Source organism: Etheostoma cragini, chromosome 15, assembly GCF_013103735.1.
Source record: "Etheostoma cragini isolate CJK2018 chromosome 15, CSU_Ecrag_1.0, whole genome shotgun sequence".
In the NCBI taxonomy this organism is placed as follows: domain Eukaryota; kingdom Metazoa; phylum Chordata; class Actinopteri; order Perciformes; family Percidae; genus Etheostoma; species Etheostoma cragini.
In genome coordinates this window covers 6,182,610-6,197,086 of record NC_048421.1, presented here as the reverse complement: position 1 = coordinate 6,197,086, position 14,477 = coordinate 6,182,610, and the positions used below count along the sequence as shown (strand labels likewise).

The 14,477-nt window shown below is 41.1% G+C and overlaps 3 protein-coding genes across 5 annotated transcripts; all 3 read right to left on the bottom strand.

Annotated features, from left to right (window-relative positions):
* Positions 1–146: 146 nt before the first annotated feature.
* On the bottom strand, positions 147–3,941 carry nme3 (NME/NM23 nucleoside diphosphate kinase 3). The gene is made up of 5 exons (XM_034894099.1): positions 3,808–3,941; positions 1,848–1,978; positions 1,622–1,723; positions 1,224–1,336; positions 147–607 (listed from the first exon to the last, which is right to left on the bottom strand). The coding sequence occupies exons 1-5, from the start codon at positions 3,875–3,877 to the stop codon at positions 490–492; spliced, it is 534 nt and encodes a 177-aa protein (XP_034749990.1). The 5' UTR covers positions 3,878–3,941; the 3' UTR covers positions 147–489.
* Positions 3,942–4,477: 536 nt separating this feature from the next.
* Positions 4,478–6,032, bottom strand: mrps34 (mitochondrial ribosomal protein S34). Its single transcript, XM_034895109.1, has 4 exons — positions 5,934–6,032; positions 5,252–5,623; positions 5,074–5,116; positions 4,478–4,970 (listed from the first exon to the last, which is right to left on the bottom strand). The coding sequence occupies exons 2-4, from the start codon at positions 5,567–5,569 to the stop codon at positions 4,672–4,674; spliced, it is 660 nt and encodes a 219-aa protein (XP_034751000.1). The 5' UTR covers positions 5,570–5,623; positions 5,934–6,032; the 3' UTR covers positions 4,478–4,671.
* A 2,548-nt stretch (positions 6,033–8,580) lies between these two features.
* Positions 8,581–13,487, bottom strand: spsb3a (splA/ryanodine receptor domain and SOCS box containing 3a). Of its 3 annotated transcripts, none has more exons than XM_034894941.1 (7): positions 13,238–13,487; positions 12,248–12,444; positions 11,659–11,839; positions 10,787–10,974; positions 10,535–10,637; positions 10,321–10,446; positions 8,581–9,672 (listed from the first exon to the last, which is right to left on the bottom strand). In XM_034894941.1, exons 2-7 carry the CDS (start codon positions 12,353–12,355, stop codon positions 9,281–9,283), a joined length of 1,098 nt encoding a protein of 365 aa, XP_034750832.1. In that variant the 5' UTR covers positions 12,356–12,444; positions 13,238–13,487; the 3' UTR covers positions 8,581–9,280. The 3 variants fall into 3 exon arrangements, with proteins under 3 accessions (XP_034750832.1, XP_034750833.1, XP_034750834.1); XM_034894942.1 differs by having other exon boundaries at positions 12,248–12,441; positions 13,238–13,460; XM_034894943.1 differs by having other exon boundaries at positions 13,242–13,454.
* Positions 13,488–14,477: the final 990 nt, after the last annotated feature.

The window sequence follows — 14,477 nt, the reverse complement described above, 5'->3', positions numbered from 1 at the left end:
TTAAGAAGGTACAAGAAACTGAAAAACCATGTGTGTAGAAAGGCAATAATTGTGTAAGTTGCTCCCATGTTAATGGGTTTTCAATGCAAGTACTACTACAGGAGAAACATGTATATTTTAGAAATCACCCTTTAGGTTAGGATGTGTTAACCCAAAATAAACACAAATCAAAACCTTTTATTGCTCCACATTACACAACTGTAAACACGAGCTAGTGTCTGGAATACCGTAAGATGACAATCAAAACTAACAGAAGCAGACCCTATTATGTTAATGAATATTGCTCACTTAGTGCATTTTTGCTTTGTAATGTAATTTCACCTCAGAAATGTAGTATGAAAAATAGGACACCTTTTCTCCCATGAGGGTACAAGCTACTAAAGCCAAAAAATATGTTTCTGAGGTATAATGTGATCCATCATGTAATGACACCAGTATAAAAAAAAACACTGGTTCACCTACAGGAGTACACACAGCACATGTAGACCGTCAGTTGTAGATCCAGTGGCTGCCGTTGTCCTCCCAGCAGTGAAGCTCGTCCTGTCGAAACCACAGAGAGACTTCCTTCTGGGCGCTCTCCACAGAGTCACTGCCGTGGATCACGTTCCTGCAACGCACAAACAGAACACATTGTTGGGACATTCAGACACAGAGCCCATTCAGCTTATTTTTTGGTTCTTCTTTTTCTTAAACCAGGGATGAAAACGTCTGTAGCCACTACAGGAAAAAGAAAAGCAACTGTTTACAACACCTGGATCAGGTGATAAGCCTGCCCGGAAATTAAAGACGCTTATGGCGTTTTTCCATCACGTGGTACCTCCTCAACTCGCCTCAACCCGCTCGCGGTGCCCCATCCTTGTTTTTCCATTATAGATTTAGTACCGCCACATGTGTGAGGCAAGCGTGGCTGGTTGTGGTCATAGCGACGCCCCAGGAATCTGCCGTGACCTAACGTGACACACGCACTCAACGTCAAAGGTGTGTTGTTTTTTATTCTCAACATGAGATTGTTTGCCACAGCCAGAAGACAAATTTAGTTTCAGAAGAAGCAGGAGGCAGCACTAAAAACTACGCCGGCTGAACTATTAAACACGGCGGGTTCTTTCAGGACACCACCGTCCGTCCGTCTGTTGCTAGTAATGATTCTCTCCAACCGATAAAAAGTACCTGTTGGCAGATTTAGATGTGCACACATACACACCTTACCTTATATCTTATCTTACCTGCCCACTTCTACACAGTAATCTCCTCGGATGGTTCCAGGCAGCGAGTCAGCAGGATTGGTCTCTCCCAACATCTTGCGTGCAGTCTTGACCACATCCAAACCCTCCCACACCTAAAAACAGAAATGTACATGACTAGAGCATGCAGAACAAAGCAAAAACACCAAATAATGTATGGCGACTGAGACAAAATGTTTTATTTTGTATACAAATGGCTCAAAACGAGCATCTTTGCTTCAGTCTTTTTATCTATTAAACCACAACACAACACAGTTTCTACTCAACAGTAGCTTTTTTCCTGCTGTATCAGGACAGTAAACTATAACCTTTTATGTAAGATAAAAAATAATGCTTTAGTATCCTGTGTACACCACCCGTACAGTATGTGGGAGTCTTACCATTGCTACAATTGGTCCAGAGCTCATGTAGCGCATCAGTTCCTGGAAGAAAGGCTTACTCCTCAGGTCCCAGTAGTGTTCCCTGAGAAGGTCCTCTGATGCCTGGCACACAAGACATACACATTCAATTAAAATGTTAAAAAAAAAAAAATTTAATTCCTTCTATTAGCCTTAATAAATTATTTGGAAACAAAAGTCCCAGGGGAGGATAAAAGGCATAAAATACCTGCACAAGTTTGAGTCCCACCAATTTGAAACCTTTTTTCTCAAAGCGACGCATGATTTCTCCCACCAGTTTCCGCTGCACGCCATCTGGTTTTACAGCAATGAAGGTGCGTTCATTTACACCGGTCCAGCCTAGGATCAGAGAGAACATACAGCAAAAATGATGACCAACAAGTGTTTAAAGTGAACAATGAGGGCGACTACACTCAACCTAGTTTGCATGCACCTTGGAATAGACTGGTGGAAGCAGCATCATTCACACAAGAGACAGCGCTTAGAAACACAATTAAGCACTGCATGGTCGATGACTACTCATGACTGACAGCTGTGAGGGCATTTATGTATATGGTATCATGGTCTAATTCGTGTTAAAAGAATGACACTGCACAATTTTATACCTGCATGTCTTATTAGATTCACATTTAGTTTTTTTTGCTACGGATTTTCTCTCTTTTTATACAAATTTAATTAGCATAGTTTTAATTGACAACAACTGCTTCTGTAACGGCTGTGCATTTGACAATAAATGCAGTGAAACTGCAGTCAGTCAACAACCCACCCAAGCCCTAGTGCACACACACGCACAAGCGCACACTTGAACTTAAAAACTACATGCGTTAGTTTCACGAGCTACTGTGGGATCCACAAATATCATGTTCAGGTCTTCACTGGTAACGTTAGTTCCCTCACCATGCTTGTAACTTCAGATGTTATCCAAGAACGGGAGCCGCCTGAACCCTGCATTTGGACAACCTCTCAGCCACAGCAAGGTTAAATCTCAATTATTTTGCCTACGGTGCATCTCACCAGATTCTTCAATCCATGCAGGTTTAAAGGTCCCATGACATGGTGATCTTTGGATGCTTTTAAATAGACCTTAGTGGTCCCCTAGTACTATATCTGGAGTCTAGTTCCCCAATGTAGGCCTTGGTGCAGAATTATGGCCACTAGAGACAGTCCTAAAATGAGCTTTCCTTAGTATGTGTCATTTCTGAGTTTGCAGCTTTTGAGGAGGAGAGGTGGGGCGCAAGGTGGAGGCTGGAGGTGTGATCTTGACCAAATGGCACTTTGTGTTTGAAAGCCATGTCTCTCTCTCTCTCTCTCTCTCTCTCTCATGGGTGGGCCAAATTCTCTGGACGGGTAAAGCAGAGAAAGGGGAGGTAGCCTTGCCATTCCAGCTCGGCCCATCAGAGCTTTCATTATCTCAAAGGCAGAGCGAGATACCCAGGGCTTGATTTACACTGATCGCCTTTTCTAGCCACTGGGGAACCATAGGCAGGCTAGGGGAACTCATATTAATGTTAAAAACCTCAAGTGAAATTTTCACACCACGGGACCTTTAAAGCCCAAATCTTAAAGTTCATGTATTTCTCTCGGTGACCCTTTTCTCAGACCTGTAACTGACCGTGCTCCTCCTGCAGCAGCCAGCTCTTACAAGCTCCACATGACTGCCAGCAACATCAATGGCAGCGCACTAACACAGGAGCGACTAATAGGATGATGAAACAACTTACTTTACAGTGAGGGCACATGGACTAACGTTAACGTTACGATGCTGGTAGTCGGACAGAGCCACGTTCCGAATAGATTAGTAAACTAGCTGTAGTTTCACCCACACAGTTAATATGCACACTTTTACGCCGCTTCTACATTGCCTCTGTTTAATAGACACTTATAGTTTAACCCACAAAGTTAATATGCGCACTTCAAAGCCGAGCGACCTCTGCTTAACAAACAATTGCTAACAAAAGCTGTTAAAGTTATGGAAGGTTTTATGACGCCATCATTTCACCAGTTAACAACTCTGCTCCTTCTTGTAGCTAGCGGAGGCACCGGTTGCGGTGAGGAAGTTAGCATCTCCTGCTCACACATGGTGGAAACTGTGAGCATATTAACCGGTGTGAAAGTCAAACGGAATGGCAATGAACGATACGTGACGTTTAAACTGATAGAGCACCAACCTGGCTGAATTAAGTAAGACAATACAGACAAAAACAGGCAGATCATTGTCGCTGGTGGACGGAGAATCATGGGACGCTTGAAGAAGGGACTAATGGAACGTACGGACGCGCGCACGTTAATATCGTTATCCTAGTCATGAGCCTAGCCTTCAACTAAGCGCGGGCACGTTGTGTGCCTGAGGCTCACGAGCATTCACGAGCAAATCTAAAGCTAAATAGAAGACTATTTCCGCCTAGACGTTATCAATCAATTAATCAATTAATCATTTAGTCAACCAATCTATTTGTCACGTGAAATCATATAAAACACATTTTCAGTCAAATGTAATCTGTCAGTTCTTTAAACAATGAATATATGGAATGGGGGCAGTTTTAGATGCAATATTGTTGTATGATGACTAAAACAAATCTCTCTGACATATCTAAATTACGACCAGGAAGTTGCCGTGAACTGTATGTACCAGTTGGAAACTTATGATTATGAGTTCAATATGACATAACCGCGGCACAAGAAGATTTCTAATCAAGCAAAATAACATCACTTTTGACTGTGCGGTCAGTGATGGAAGCTGCTGTCCCTTCCTTTCTTTTGCACAAATAAGTTATTTAGTCTTTAATGCAGGCAGTCAGGCTCACAAAATTAAAAAAAAAACACTGACAGGGGCTTTATTTTTCATCATAAATTTAATATGTACCACATTACACAGACCCACATTACAAACAAAGATGCCTGCTTCAGATGAAAATAGAAGAGAACTCATCCGAGTCCAGGATTTATCGGGAGATTGAGCCGAGGGCTTCCAATGTACATAAAACGGATTTGGTTCAAAATGTCCAAGATTTGTATCTTCAGAACCACAACTATCACACCGCTGTCCCCTCGGTCCTCTGCGTCTCTTGTTCCTGCTTGCGGAAATAGTCTTTGTTGAGCAGGACGTCCCTCTTTAAAGGCAAGGTGGGCTCCTCGGCCACTACGCTGCCTACTGCCTTCTTGTACTGGGCCAGCAGCATGGCGCGAAGCAGGGGCGGGTAGGGGACGTAGCGCACAGGCGGCTCCGGGAGCGGCTTAAAGTCCTTGATCTGGTGCTCCATGTGTTTAGGAACCAGGCGCCAGTCGTGGTACATCACCTTGTCTATCTCCTTGACCTCGCTCTCCTGTTTTCCTGCAAAGCACAACATTAAACACAGTCACTACAGGAAGTTTATTTGAGTGTAACTCCTAAAAGGCTTCTGAAAATCAAATAAACAGGGTTTAATCTATCTTACCTTTGTGGGTGAGGATCCCCCATGCTCTGCCGTGATCCATGTTCTAAAAAACACAAGAATCAGGTGTCGTTTGGTTACAGGTATCCTATCAGACCCTTTTTCATCCAATTCTACACCTAAGATGACAATATGCAGACTCGACACTCAGCGGCAGTGGATGGATATGGCCCGCTCTCACCTCAGATGTGTAGTCCACCTTGACCTTGGTGATCTGCCAGTAGCTGGGCTCTGTGTGGTCCTCCAACCAGGACTTGCGGGTAAAGAGGCGGCCCACTCCGAACAGCCTCATGCCTGCCAGCAGAGAGAAGAGGCGACTCTCCCTGCGGACATCCTGCCAGGCCAGCACAGGCAGCATCTTTCCTGTGTGAGGCCGTTTCATCGTCTCATAGTCCAGGGCGTACTTCTGGGACTCCCGCGGCCGGGACTTCAGCTCTCGGTATGCCCGGATCTTCCGAGCCATTTCAGCTATGAGTCGAAGACGCTTTTTCTTCGCCATGACTGGCTGATGTGCAGCAGCTCCACAAGCCTCACCGAGAAGCAGCGGTTTCTCCTGCAACAGATTACAGTGAGTAACATTAGCGGAACATCTGAACGTAGCAGCTCTGCAGAAGAAGCTAATTCATGTCAACCTGTCAGCATGGATCCTCAGTGGAAAGCATAAACAGCCCAGACGTAACGGTAACGTCAGCAAGGCTAACATAAGCTAAGTATGTTAGCTAGCGTTAAAAACAACGGATAAAATTCCTTTCCAACACTCACACCGACTGACAGATATTATCATAACCGAGTGATTAAAATATGAACTATTGCCAAACTATCGATACGTTTTATACTATGTAAATATCCGGAATTAATAATACCTGAATGTCTCTGACAAGCAGAAGAAATTTAACTTGACCTCCGCAAGCAAGGCACACAACTTCCGCTCACTTTGTCCGACGGGAAAGATTCCCCTGTGAACTGCCGTTGAACTTTGTTTGTTCCGCATGCGATACATTAAGTAGAAGACTTCAGGTAGCTCATTATTAATTTCACTGGAGGAATAATGGAATAATAGTTTTGTTATTAGATAAGAATGGATATTTAATAAAGATTTTCAACATGATTTCTAAATACCCATTTAACCAAATAAATGTTCTATAATGTTTGATGCAGTCTCTAAATTACTTCAAGAAATGATGGTAGTCTTGGCCTTTTCAAAGATTTTACTTCAAAGATTTAAAATGGATATGGGTATGGAATTGTCAAGGAAAGTGTTTTGAGGATGTTTTTAACTGACTTAACTAACATGGACAGTTGGAACGAAAATGAATCGTTTCCATATTATGTTAATTTAGACCACACAATGGACAGAAGTTCCACAAATCTAATGTTTATTTTACGTGGGACGTATTGTATTTATAAAGGAAAATGGTCAAATTCCAGGTCATTTGTTCCATTTGAATTTGAATGTTACTGCAATATTTGATGTATAACCAAAAGTAAAAAGAGCAATCCAAACTTTGATTGTTTTAGTTAATAAGATGATTGAAATTTCCTTGGTACCAGTTTCACTGGTAATTAATAAATCCATACAGTCCTTGGTGCATGTTTAGCATTAATTTTATTTTCAGCTAAAAATCATGCTGATAAGTTATACAGAAAAAAAGGCGGGTAAAGGCCTTCATATACAGTATTATTAATATGACATGGTACAGAAGAAACACTTAGAATTTCTTTCTATTTACAGTACAACAGTAAGAAAAAGTGCTTGGATGCATTAATGTGAAGACAAATGCGTTGAAAAAAAGACAAAAATAATATATCTACTGGATTACAATTAACCTCTTGGTGGTTACATTACTAGATCTTTAGAGATAAATCTGATAAATCACACAACTGGACATGATTAAATGTGTCATGTCACTAATGACCATGGTCCTCTGGTACCTTCACAGCTGTTGTTGTGTCAGTGCCTCCATCATCTTAAAATATGCTTTCTTTCTAAAAAAACATTATCAGATAAGATGCCTGTATTGCATAGTACCTTAAATCTTTGTATGAATTTATCTTAACACCACTCAGCCCCCGTAGGCTTGAAAGGTGGCCATAAAGGTTTGTATTTCACGGGGAAAAAAAATAAATCAAAACATCCACAGAAACACTGCACACCACTCCTGCAGAATAATCCACCAACTGTTCTTTCAAGTACTCAGTATGTAAAATAAGTCTACACAATTTGGGAAAAAATGTGAATCACAATTTGTTAGCTTAGAACTGATATCATGATTGTCTGCCATGATTTCTTTCTCACAAAGTGTAATGTTTATTGCACACATGAACCATGACAAAAATAAAACAAATTGGCAGCACCAAACATAGCTTCAACGAAGAGAAGGGAGAGTATTGCAGTGCTTGGGAGCGCTTTAAAACCTATTTTATAAAGACTATATTCAAAACTCACGGAAGAAAGTAGAAAGGTTTGTGATGCAGTTGGCCTGTAAAAATTAATTAGGATCAAAGTCATTAAAAAACAACAACTTTGAAATACATATACACACATATATATATATATATATATTTCTAAGTTATTTAAAAACTAAAATTGTAAACAGGGTGAATTGAGATCGCAATTTTATAACGATTAACCGTGCGGGCCTTATGTAAACAGTTTTTTTTGCCATATTTTCAAAAATATCTATTTTTAGAAACACACAAAGAGCTGCGTGGTAGACAATGCTGCAGGAGCAGTGTGATGAGTTTCTATAACCATATTAAAACTAATTTTCTGCTGTAAAAACCTCTCACTATCATCATTGGAATAACATTAATGCTGACCCCAGTTCTCCTTCAACAAGGAACTTTTTACAGCCAACTGTAAGGCCAACCGGGGCTGAGTGTTGGATACTAAAAGGATTCAGAATAGAGTACAACCTTTATGAATTACAGACAACAGGAGTTGGTACAGGAAGTGATGGGACAAGGCTTTGGGAAAACCAAAAGAACATACTTGCATAAAAAGATCAGTACAAAAAAACATTAAAACTGCTCATAATATTATATTTTGTCAATCAAAGAAACTAACTTTTCAAAAAAGTTTCTAAAAACGATAATAGCAATGGAAAGTTACTTTGTGTGGCAGTATCTTCTGTGTGGCATGCTTGTCTCATGTTCAGTTTTAAAAGAGGTACACCAAATAATGTATACTACTGCTTACAGCTTAGAAAAAAAAAATCCAGAGTTTTTAGAAACAAGAAGCATAACATTTTAACAGGAGACTTTCTAAATCTGTCTGTTAGACCGATGGATGTTGCCATAAACGTAACAAATGTTTGACTTGTAACTTTATTTGTCAAGAAATTTAAAATTAAATCTGAAAAGGAATTAAAATTGTTTATAGACGATGGCTGCTCTATGAAACACAAAATGTACTGTATAGATTTTAATTTTTGGAGGACTTAAAGTTTAGTACATTCAGGTTAATTTCACCTCTTATTAACATTTCTCAAGTTTATGATCGTCTAAACATTTTTTGATTGTTGTGTTATTGTTAAGTTTTTGCTTAAGAGCTGTAACCTGTGGGTAAGAAATAAAGAATATTTTATGACATATTGTGTGTAGATTCCACTCACAGGACATAGTGCCCCACTCATTCTCACTTTGGCAACCTAACAAAAAAAATGCAGATGCAAATAAAACAGGTAACAGATTACTATGATAATGCATTGATAACATTGAGGTTGAGAACAATATACGTTATTTGCATACAGGTTTAAAACACAGAAAATATACAGTCTCTCCTTTTGAACCCCCTTTTTGCAAATGTATCATGATGACCACAAAAATGTGGCCATACTTGACTTCAGTGTTACACTGTCCATTGCTGCACCATTTCACTAATCCCCATACATTATTGCAACAAATTATGATAGCTAACAACATAACACCACATCTTTTTACTTATTACTGAAGCTGGTTTGGATACTGAATGTATGAAGCATGAAGACATCTGAATAGCATGAGAGAAGATCACAGTAAAAGTGTGTAGGCAGAAATACTACCTTCACAGTTTTCCACCTAGGTACCACTCCCATCCTGGTTATTTTCTTCACTACTGGATAACACTGACGTTGAGGAAAGCTTGGGGCGGGAGGAAACACTAGATTAGACACCACAGGACATTAACGTCTGCCAGTGTTTAAGAGGAGGTAGGAGTCGAGCTGTCCCGTCATGTCCAGCGGCATCTCTTCCTCTGACAGGCTTCGGGGTCAGACGTACAACCCTCCGAGTCACTCTCAGAGGAGGACGGTCCAGCCAAAGGGGGGACGGGCGAGCGTGGGGGGCGCTCGGGCCCTTCTGGGACTCCATTTGTGGTGCCACTGTTGAGACTGAGCACCCAACCCAGTTTGTTGTGGAGCAACTGGCGCAGGCCGGGCGGCAGGGGTAACACATCCAGGGTGTCCATACAGTCCGGCAGCAGCTGGCGAAGGCGAGCACAGCAAAGGTAAAGCAGGGAGGTGGACGCAGAGCAGGATCTGATCACCTTCATGCTGCTCTTCGCTGCTGTGGAGCATGCCATCGGATAAAACCTCTTATTTTGTAGCTCTGTGGCAGCAACACCTAGAACCAGAATGGTGACCATTTTTTATCTTAATGTTTAATATCTTATGTACGTATGTATTACAGTTAGCAAATAATCTCCACTAAACAGATGTGGACACAGGTATGTTTCATGCATATGGCCATATGATATAAAACAATGTTACAAATATGCTTAAGAGGCAGTTGTTGAGGTCTGTAAATTGGTAGAAATGTGTTCACAAATGATTAGGGATGTCCACTCTGATGCACCAAATCAGATGTGACAGATTCACGATAAATACAGTTTCTTTTTCAACATCATAAAACGTTTTGTTTCTGCTAAAATACAGGCCACCTACTTAAGTTTAGTGCCACAGTATTCTTTTTGCTAACCGTTACATAAAAACAATGTTGACAGTGAGGGACACCGCAGAACTAGATCAATCTATCGGCAGGTATTAGCTTATCGAAGATTATTATTCGTGAATACGTCAGCCAATATGCAACAAGAAATTGCTGTTCAGAAATGCCAAACTAGGTTTGAGGTCATTTAGAAAGTGTCTCCATTACATAGTTTGGCCACAAGAAAGCACTGACAAGTTGATCTTTTAACTGTAAGTGTGTATCTCAGTATGTTTCTATTCAAGTTGGAAATAAAGATTGTTATGTGTTTCTGTTGGTACTAACCTATACACTTGCGATTTTTGAAGAAAGTGAGTGTGCCGTGCCACGTGTCCAGATGGATTCCAATGATGGACCCCTGTCCAAACCGGGAGGAGAAGTTCATCTTGTCTCCTTTATGAAGTAACAAGCCTGACAAAAGGAAGACAACCACTGATGTCCAACTTAGACAATATCCATTGTGAGAAATTACTGCAACATTACAGCATGTTAATCTTACCAGTGTAAGAAAGACCCCAGCTGTCGGCATCTTTTCCCAACAGGCTGCAGAACGTGTGTCTGTATTTGTCTAGATTGACATCAGAAGTACCGATGCCAACCATCTGTACAGAAATAGAGAACACTTTAGAGGCAAATAAATTTGATCTTCCACACACTTAGACAAAACATTTGCTCCAGGTTTGGATTTCTTTAGAAAAAGCTTTACTTTATAACAACAGGTCATGTAAAAAGGGTGGTTTTAGAGGTTTACCATGTCTGTTCCATACACTGGGGACGTCATCTTGATCTCCCAGAAGTGCTGCCCTTCAGCCAGCTCTTTGGAGCCACGGACTGCTGCTGTGCCACAGCTGTATTCAGAGTGAAAGTTCACTTTTCGATTGTCGCAGCTCAGCAATGTTGCTGTCGATCGGCTGTTGGCATCCCAAACCCAGTCAAACTCTGAAACGTCAGAAGTCATTCGGTCATTTATGGCCAAGGAATATACAAGAAGTGAAATATTTTTTACCTTGTGTCAATTAGCTTACAACAATGTTATATGCTGTTGTCTTTCTGTTACATTCCACTCTGTGAGAACTCTGAATTGTAACACCTAAAGATGTATCTGCATAAACCTACCTTGAACCAATCCTCCTTTCCTCTGGCCTTATTAAACCTTTAGATAATTGTTGAACTGAACCCTGCTTTGTGTCACTTTGTTCTCAGAGTAACTGCTTTTAAAGTCAACTCACAAGGGTCAAGCCAATAGATGACAGGATATAAACCACAAAACAATCACAATAGGATTGTTTCATAACAGCTGTAGAATCTATATGTGAGCAAATCAAAGATCTCAATAACTGGCTTACAAAGGTGTAATTCGAATAATATCTCTTAATGGGCGGCTGTGGCTCAGGTGGTAGAGCGGTCGCCTACCAATCAAAAGGTTGGTGGTCTGATCCCTGGTCCTGCAGTCCCATTTCAAAATGTCCCTAGGCAAGACACTGAAACCCGAATTGTGCCATGTATATTGTGTGTGAAGGGTTCCTGTACTAGCGCTTTAAGTAGTCGCTACGACTAGAAAAGCGCTATACTAATACAGTCCATTTACATTTAATCAACCTTATTATAGCAGTTGTCTTGTACCTTGGTCATCCTCTCCACAGTGGCAGTCTTTAACCTGGTGAAAACCTCGCAGACGAGGGTTGTAGTTAGTCTCAGCCTGGGAGTCACAGCCACAGTAGGACTCTCCGGTGACAGGCACTGCACTGGGGACTGGAGGGACCATCACTGCTGAATAATCTGCCTCAGAGTCTGAATCACTGTACTGGGGAGAAATAATGTAAAATTCAAAAACAAAGTCAAACGGCAGCAGCATTGCTTATGTAACACATTACTGATTTTTTATGTTAGGCAGCTACAAAGACAAACTTGGGCACTGCATTGGAAAATGTATGCATCTCTAAAATTGAATAGTGAAATAAAGACATTGTGTTGTATTCATTTCTGTGGAAAAATGTATTAGTTCTGATACAAAATATGCAAACAACAACATACACTGAATATAATGGCCAAAGGCCAATTAGAGGCTTTAAGTCTGACAGGGATTCCTGAGGTGAATTTTGTCCGTCCTCTCATGGTGACACATCCTATCTCCTGCAAAAACTCCAGTGTCCACTGACGCTTCATATTTGTTCCGAGCTTTAGATCCAGGGGAAAACCTCTGTATGCTTACCTCTAAGCGGTCATAGCTCCATTCTTCAAGTGCCTGAGCATCAGCATCCCGTCGTATCCCACCACAAACATATCGCCATGCACGACTATTCCTGCTTCGCCTTGACATGGCAGCAACAGAGTCTCACCAATACAAGAGATGCCAATCAGTTCAAGTTCAGTTCAGTTCAGATGCTGGAAGCAGCATCAGTCCAGCTGCTGAAAGACAAAATGATGTTTTTTTTTTTAAATTGTTGTCCTTTTAACTTGCTTATTACAGAAACCCAAATAGTATACATTGTGTCATTGTGTTCCTTATGGAATTATTCCTCTTTTGGCTGGGGATCCCTTGAAAAAAACCTTTAAGGACCCCCATTTTGGGAACCACTTATCTCACCACCATTTATTACACTTTTTCGGTAACGTAGTTACCTTATTATTACAATTTGAACCTTCAATGCTACGTTTCTCCACGACACTGATCAGTTTATTTATAATTTTTAAGCAATCGTATCAAATGCAATTTGGCCCAATTAGACATTTAGTGGGTACCGTTACATACATACAACTATTGTACCTCACCCTATTTAATTTAGCGCTAAGTAAATGTACGTAGTCTGGTCCCTGTCTACAGATAACTGTTGTCATTAGTAAAATTGGCATGATGTTGTTTTCCTAACTAGCTCTAGTCAATATTAGCTACCTAGCCTAGCTAACAGGAGCAGCTAACTAACGCATGCATGAACATGTTAGCAGGCTATAACAAGGTCAGAGACATCACAATTCAACTCAGACTGCTGGCTATGCGTGTGTAAAAGCTTGCCGTACCGTGCGTTTTCGTGTTAATCCAACGTTATAAGGCATGTATTAAGGGAAGGGTGTCCCGGGGGCGGAATAACTTGGCTGGTGATGCAGATTCAGAACTAGCTAGCGTAAACTAGCTAAAGTTAGTTAGCTTTCGTTAGCTGAGTGCTGCTATTAGTACTGGATAAAATGATTGCGTTAACGTTACCTGCCTGTTGTTCACAACCAGCGTTCACGGAAAATCACTGACAGCACATCAGAGAGAGACGTTGTTGTTCCTGGAAGCCTCCTATTGCTAGATAGTTACGCTGCATTCATGTTGCGTCGGAATAATTGGAAAAAATAGTTCCCAAAAGGGAAATCACCTGAATCTCCCTCAAGTCAGATCAACAACTCAGAAAGTCGGCAAGATGTTTGCTACACGAGTCGGCATACGCCGAGTTGGCGTCATGTTCTCTCTCTCTCTCTCTCTCTGTTCCCTTATACATCCATGATGCTATTACGCAGTAATATGGCGGACGAAATTGTAGGTTAATGGTAAAACATTGTTTTTAATGAATTCACGTGGTGCATATGATTTTTTTTTGCTCACGTGTAAGGTTAATTTAAAAATTCTAATATGGTATTAGGTTGTACCGGTAGTTACTGTCAACGTAGATTCACCTAGTTAAAGCTTTTGTATTTTTACTGTCTGGGACAAAACAGCTGCTGACATGTTGTTTGAACGTTTTGAGCAATACAATACCATAAATCTTCTCAATAAAACATAATCTTTGTAGCGTCCATGTTTTGTTTTGTTTCCCCCCAGTAAAGCTCATCAACATGAAGAACGACTTCCTAAATCGGTTAATAGGAACATCCGAGGAGCAGGTAAATGCTTTCAAATGGTTCCCCATTTGTAAGGAACATGCATTTGTGGGATGAGGAGCAGCGCTGGGTATGTTTGTTGCGCCCATGAAATATGTGCCAAATCTTCTCTGCCAATGCCAAACAGCTGATTCTGCCATTGACTTGTTTGGTGTTTTGTGGATTGGATGATTGAAGTTTAAAGAAGACATATTGGCAATTTAACAATGTATTCATTTCACAAACAGGAGCCTCAGTAGAGTGTGTAAGAACCATACACAGCCACAACAGCCTGGTACCTCCTCCTCATGCTGGTCACCAGCCTGGTAACACACTGCTGCTGTAAGATGGCATCCTATTCTTTAACCAGCATTGGTCGCAAGTCGGACAACAGAGTTGCGTTGGTCACTTTGACACAAACAGCAAATCCAGGCTGACCCCACAAGTGTTCAATGGGGTTGAGGTCAGGACTGCTGGCAAGCCATTCCATCCTCTCTACACTCACATTCTGAAGGTAGTCTCTGATAAACCCTGCCCTGTGGGAGCAAGCGTTGTCATCTTAGAGGATAGAGAACTGTCCCAGACTGTGGAGATATCGGATT

What these genes read in the sequence shown, in the direction of transcription:
- nme3 (XM_034894099.1), bottom strand. Translation starts at nt 3,877, where the DNA reads ATGATTCTCCGTCCACCAGCGACAATGATCTGCCTGTTTTTGTCTGTA. An exon ending in TGGGACTCAAACTTGTGCAG is followed by an intron (nt 1,724 to 1,847) that starts GTATTTTATGCC and finishes CTTGTGTGCCAG; the next exon opens with GCATCAGAGGACCTTCTCAG. An exon ending in CTGGACCAATTGTAGCAATG is followed by an intron (nt 1,337 to 1,621) that starts GTAAGACTCCCA and finishes TTCTGTTTTTAG; the next exon opens with GTGTGGGAGGGTTTGGATGT.
- spsb3a (XM_034894941.1), bottom strand. Translation starts at nt 12,355, where the DNA reads ATGTCAAGGCGAAGCAGGAATAGTCGTGCATGGCGATATGTTTGTGGT. An exon ending in CTGTGGAGAGGATGACCAAG is followed by an intron (nt 10,975 to 11,658) that starts GTACAAGACAAC and finishes CTGACGTTTCAG; the next exon opens with AGTTTGACTGGGTTTGGGAT. An exon ending in CAAAAATCGCAAGTGTATAG is followed by an intron (nt 9,673 to 10,320) that starts GTTAGTACCAAC and finishes TTCTGGTTCTAG; the next exon opens with GTGTTGCTGCCACAGAGCTA.
- mrps34 (XM_034895109.1), bottom strand. Translation starts at nt 5,569, where the DNA reads ATGGCGAAGAAAAAGCGTCTTCGACTCATAGCTGAAATGGCTCGGAAG. An exon ending in AGGTGGACTACACATCTGAG is followed by an intron (nt 5,117 to 5,251) that starts GTGAGAGCGGGC and finishes TGTGTTTTTTAG; the next exon opens with AACATGGATCACGGCAGAGC. An exon ending in GGGGATCCTCACCCACAAAG is followed by an intron (nt 4,971 to 5,073) that starts GTAAGATAGATT and finishes TGTGCTTTGCAG; the next exon opens with GAAAACAGGAGAGCGAGGTC.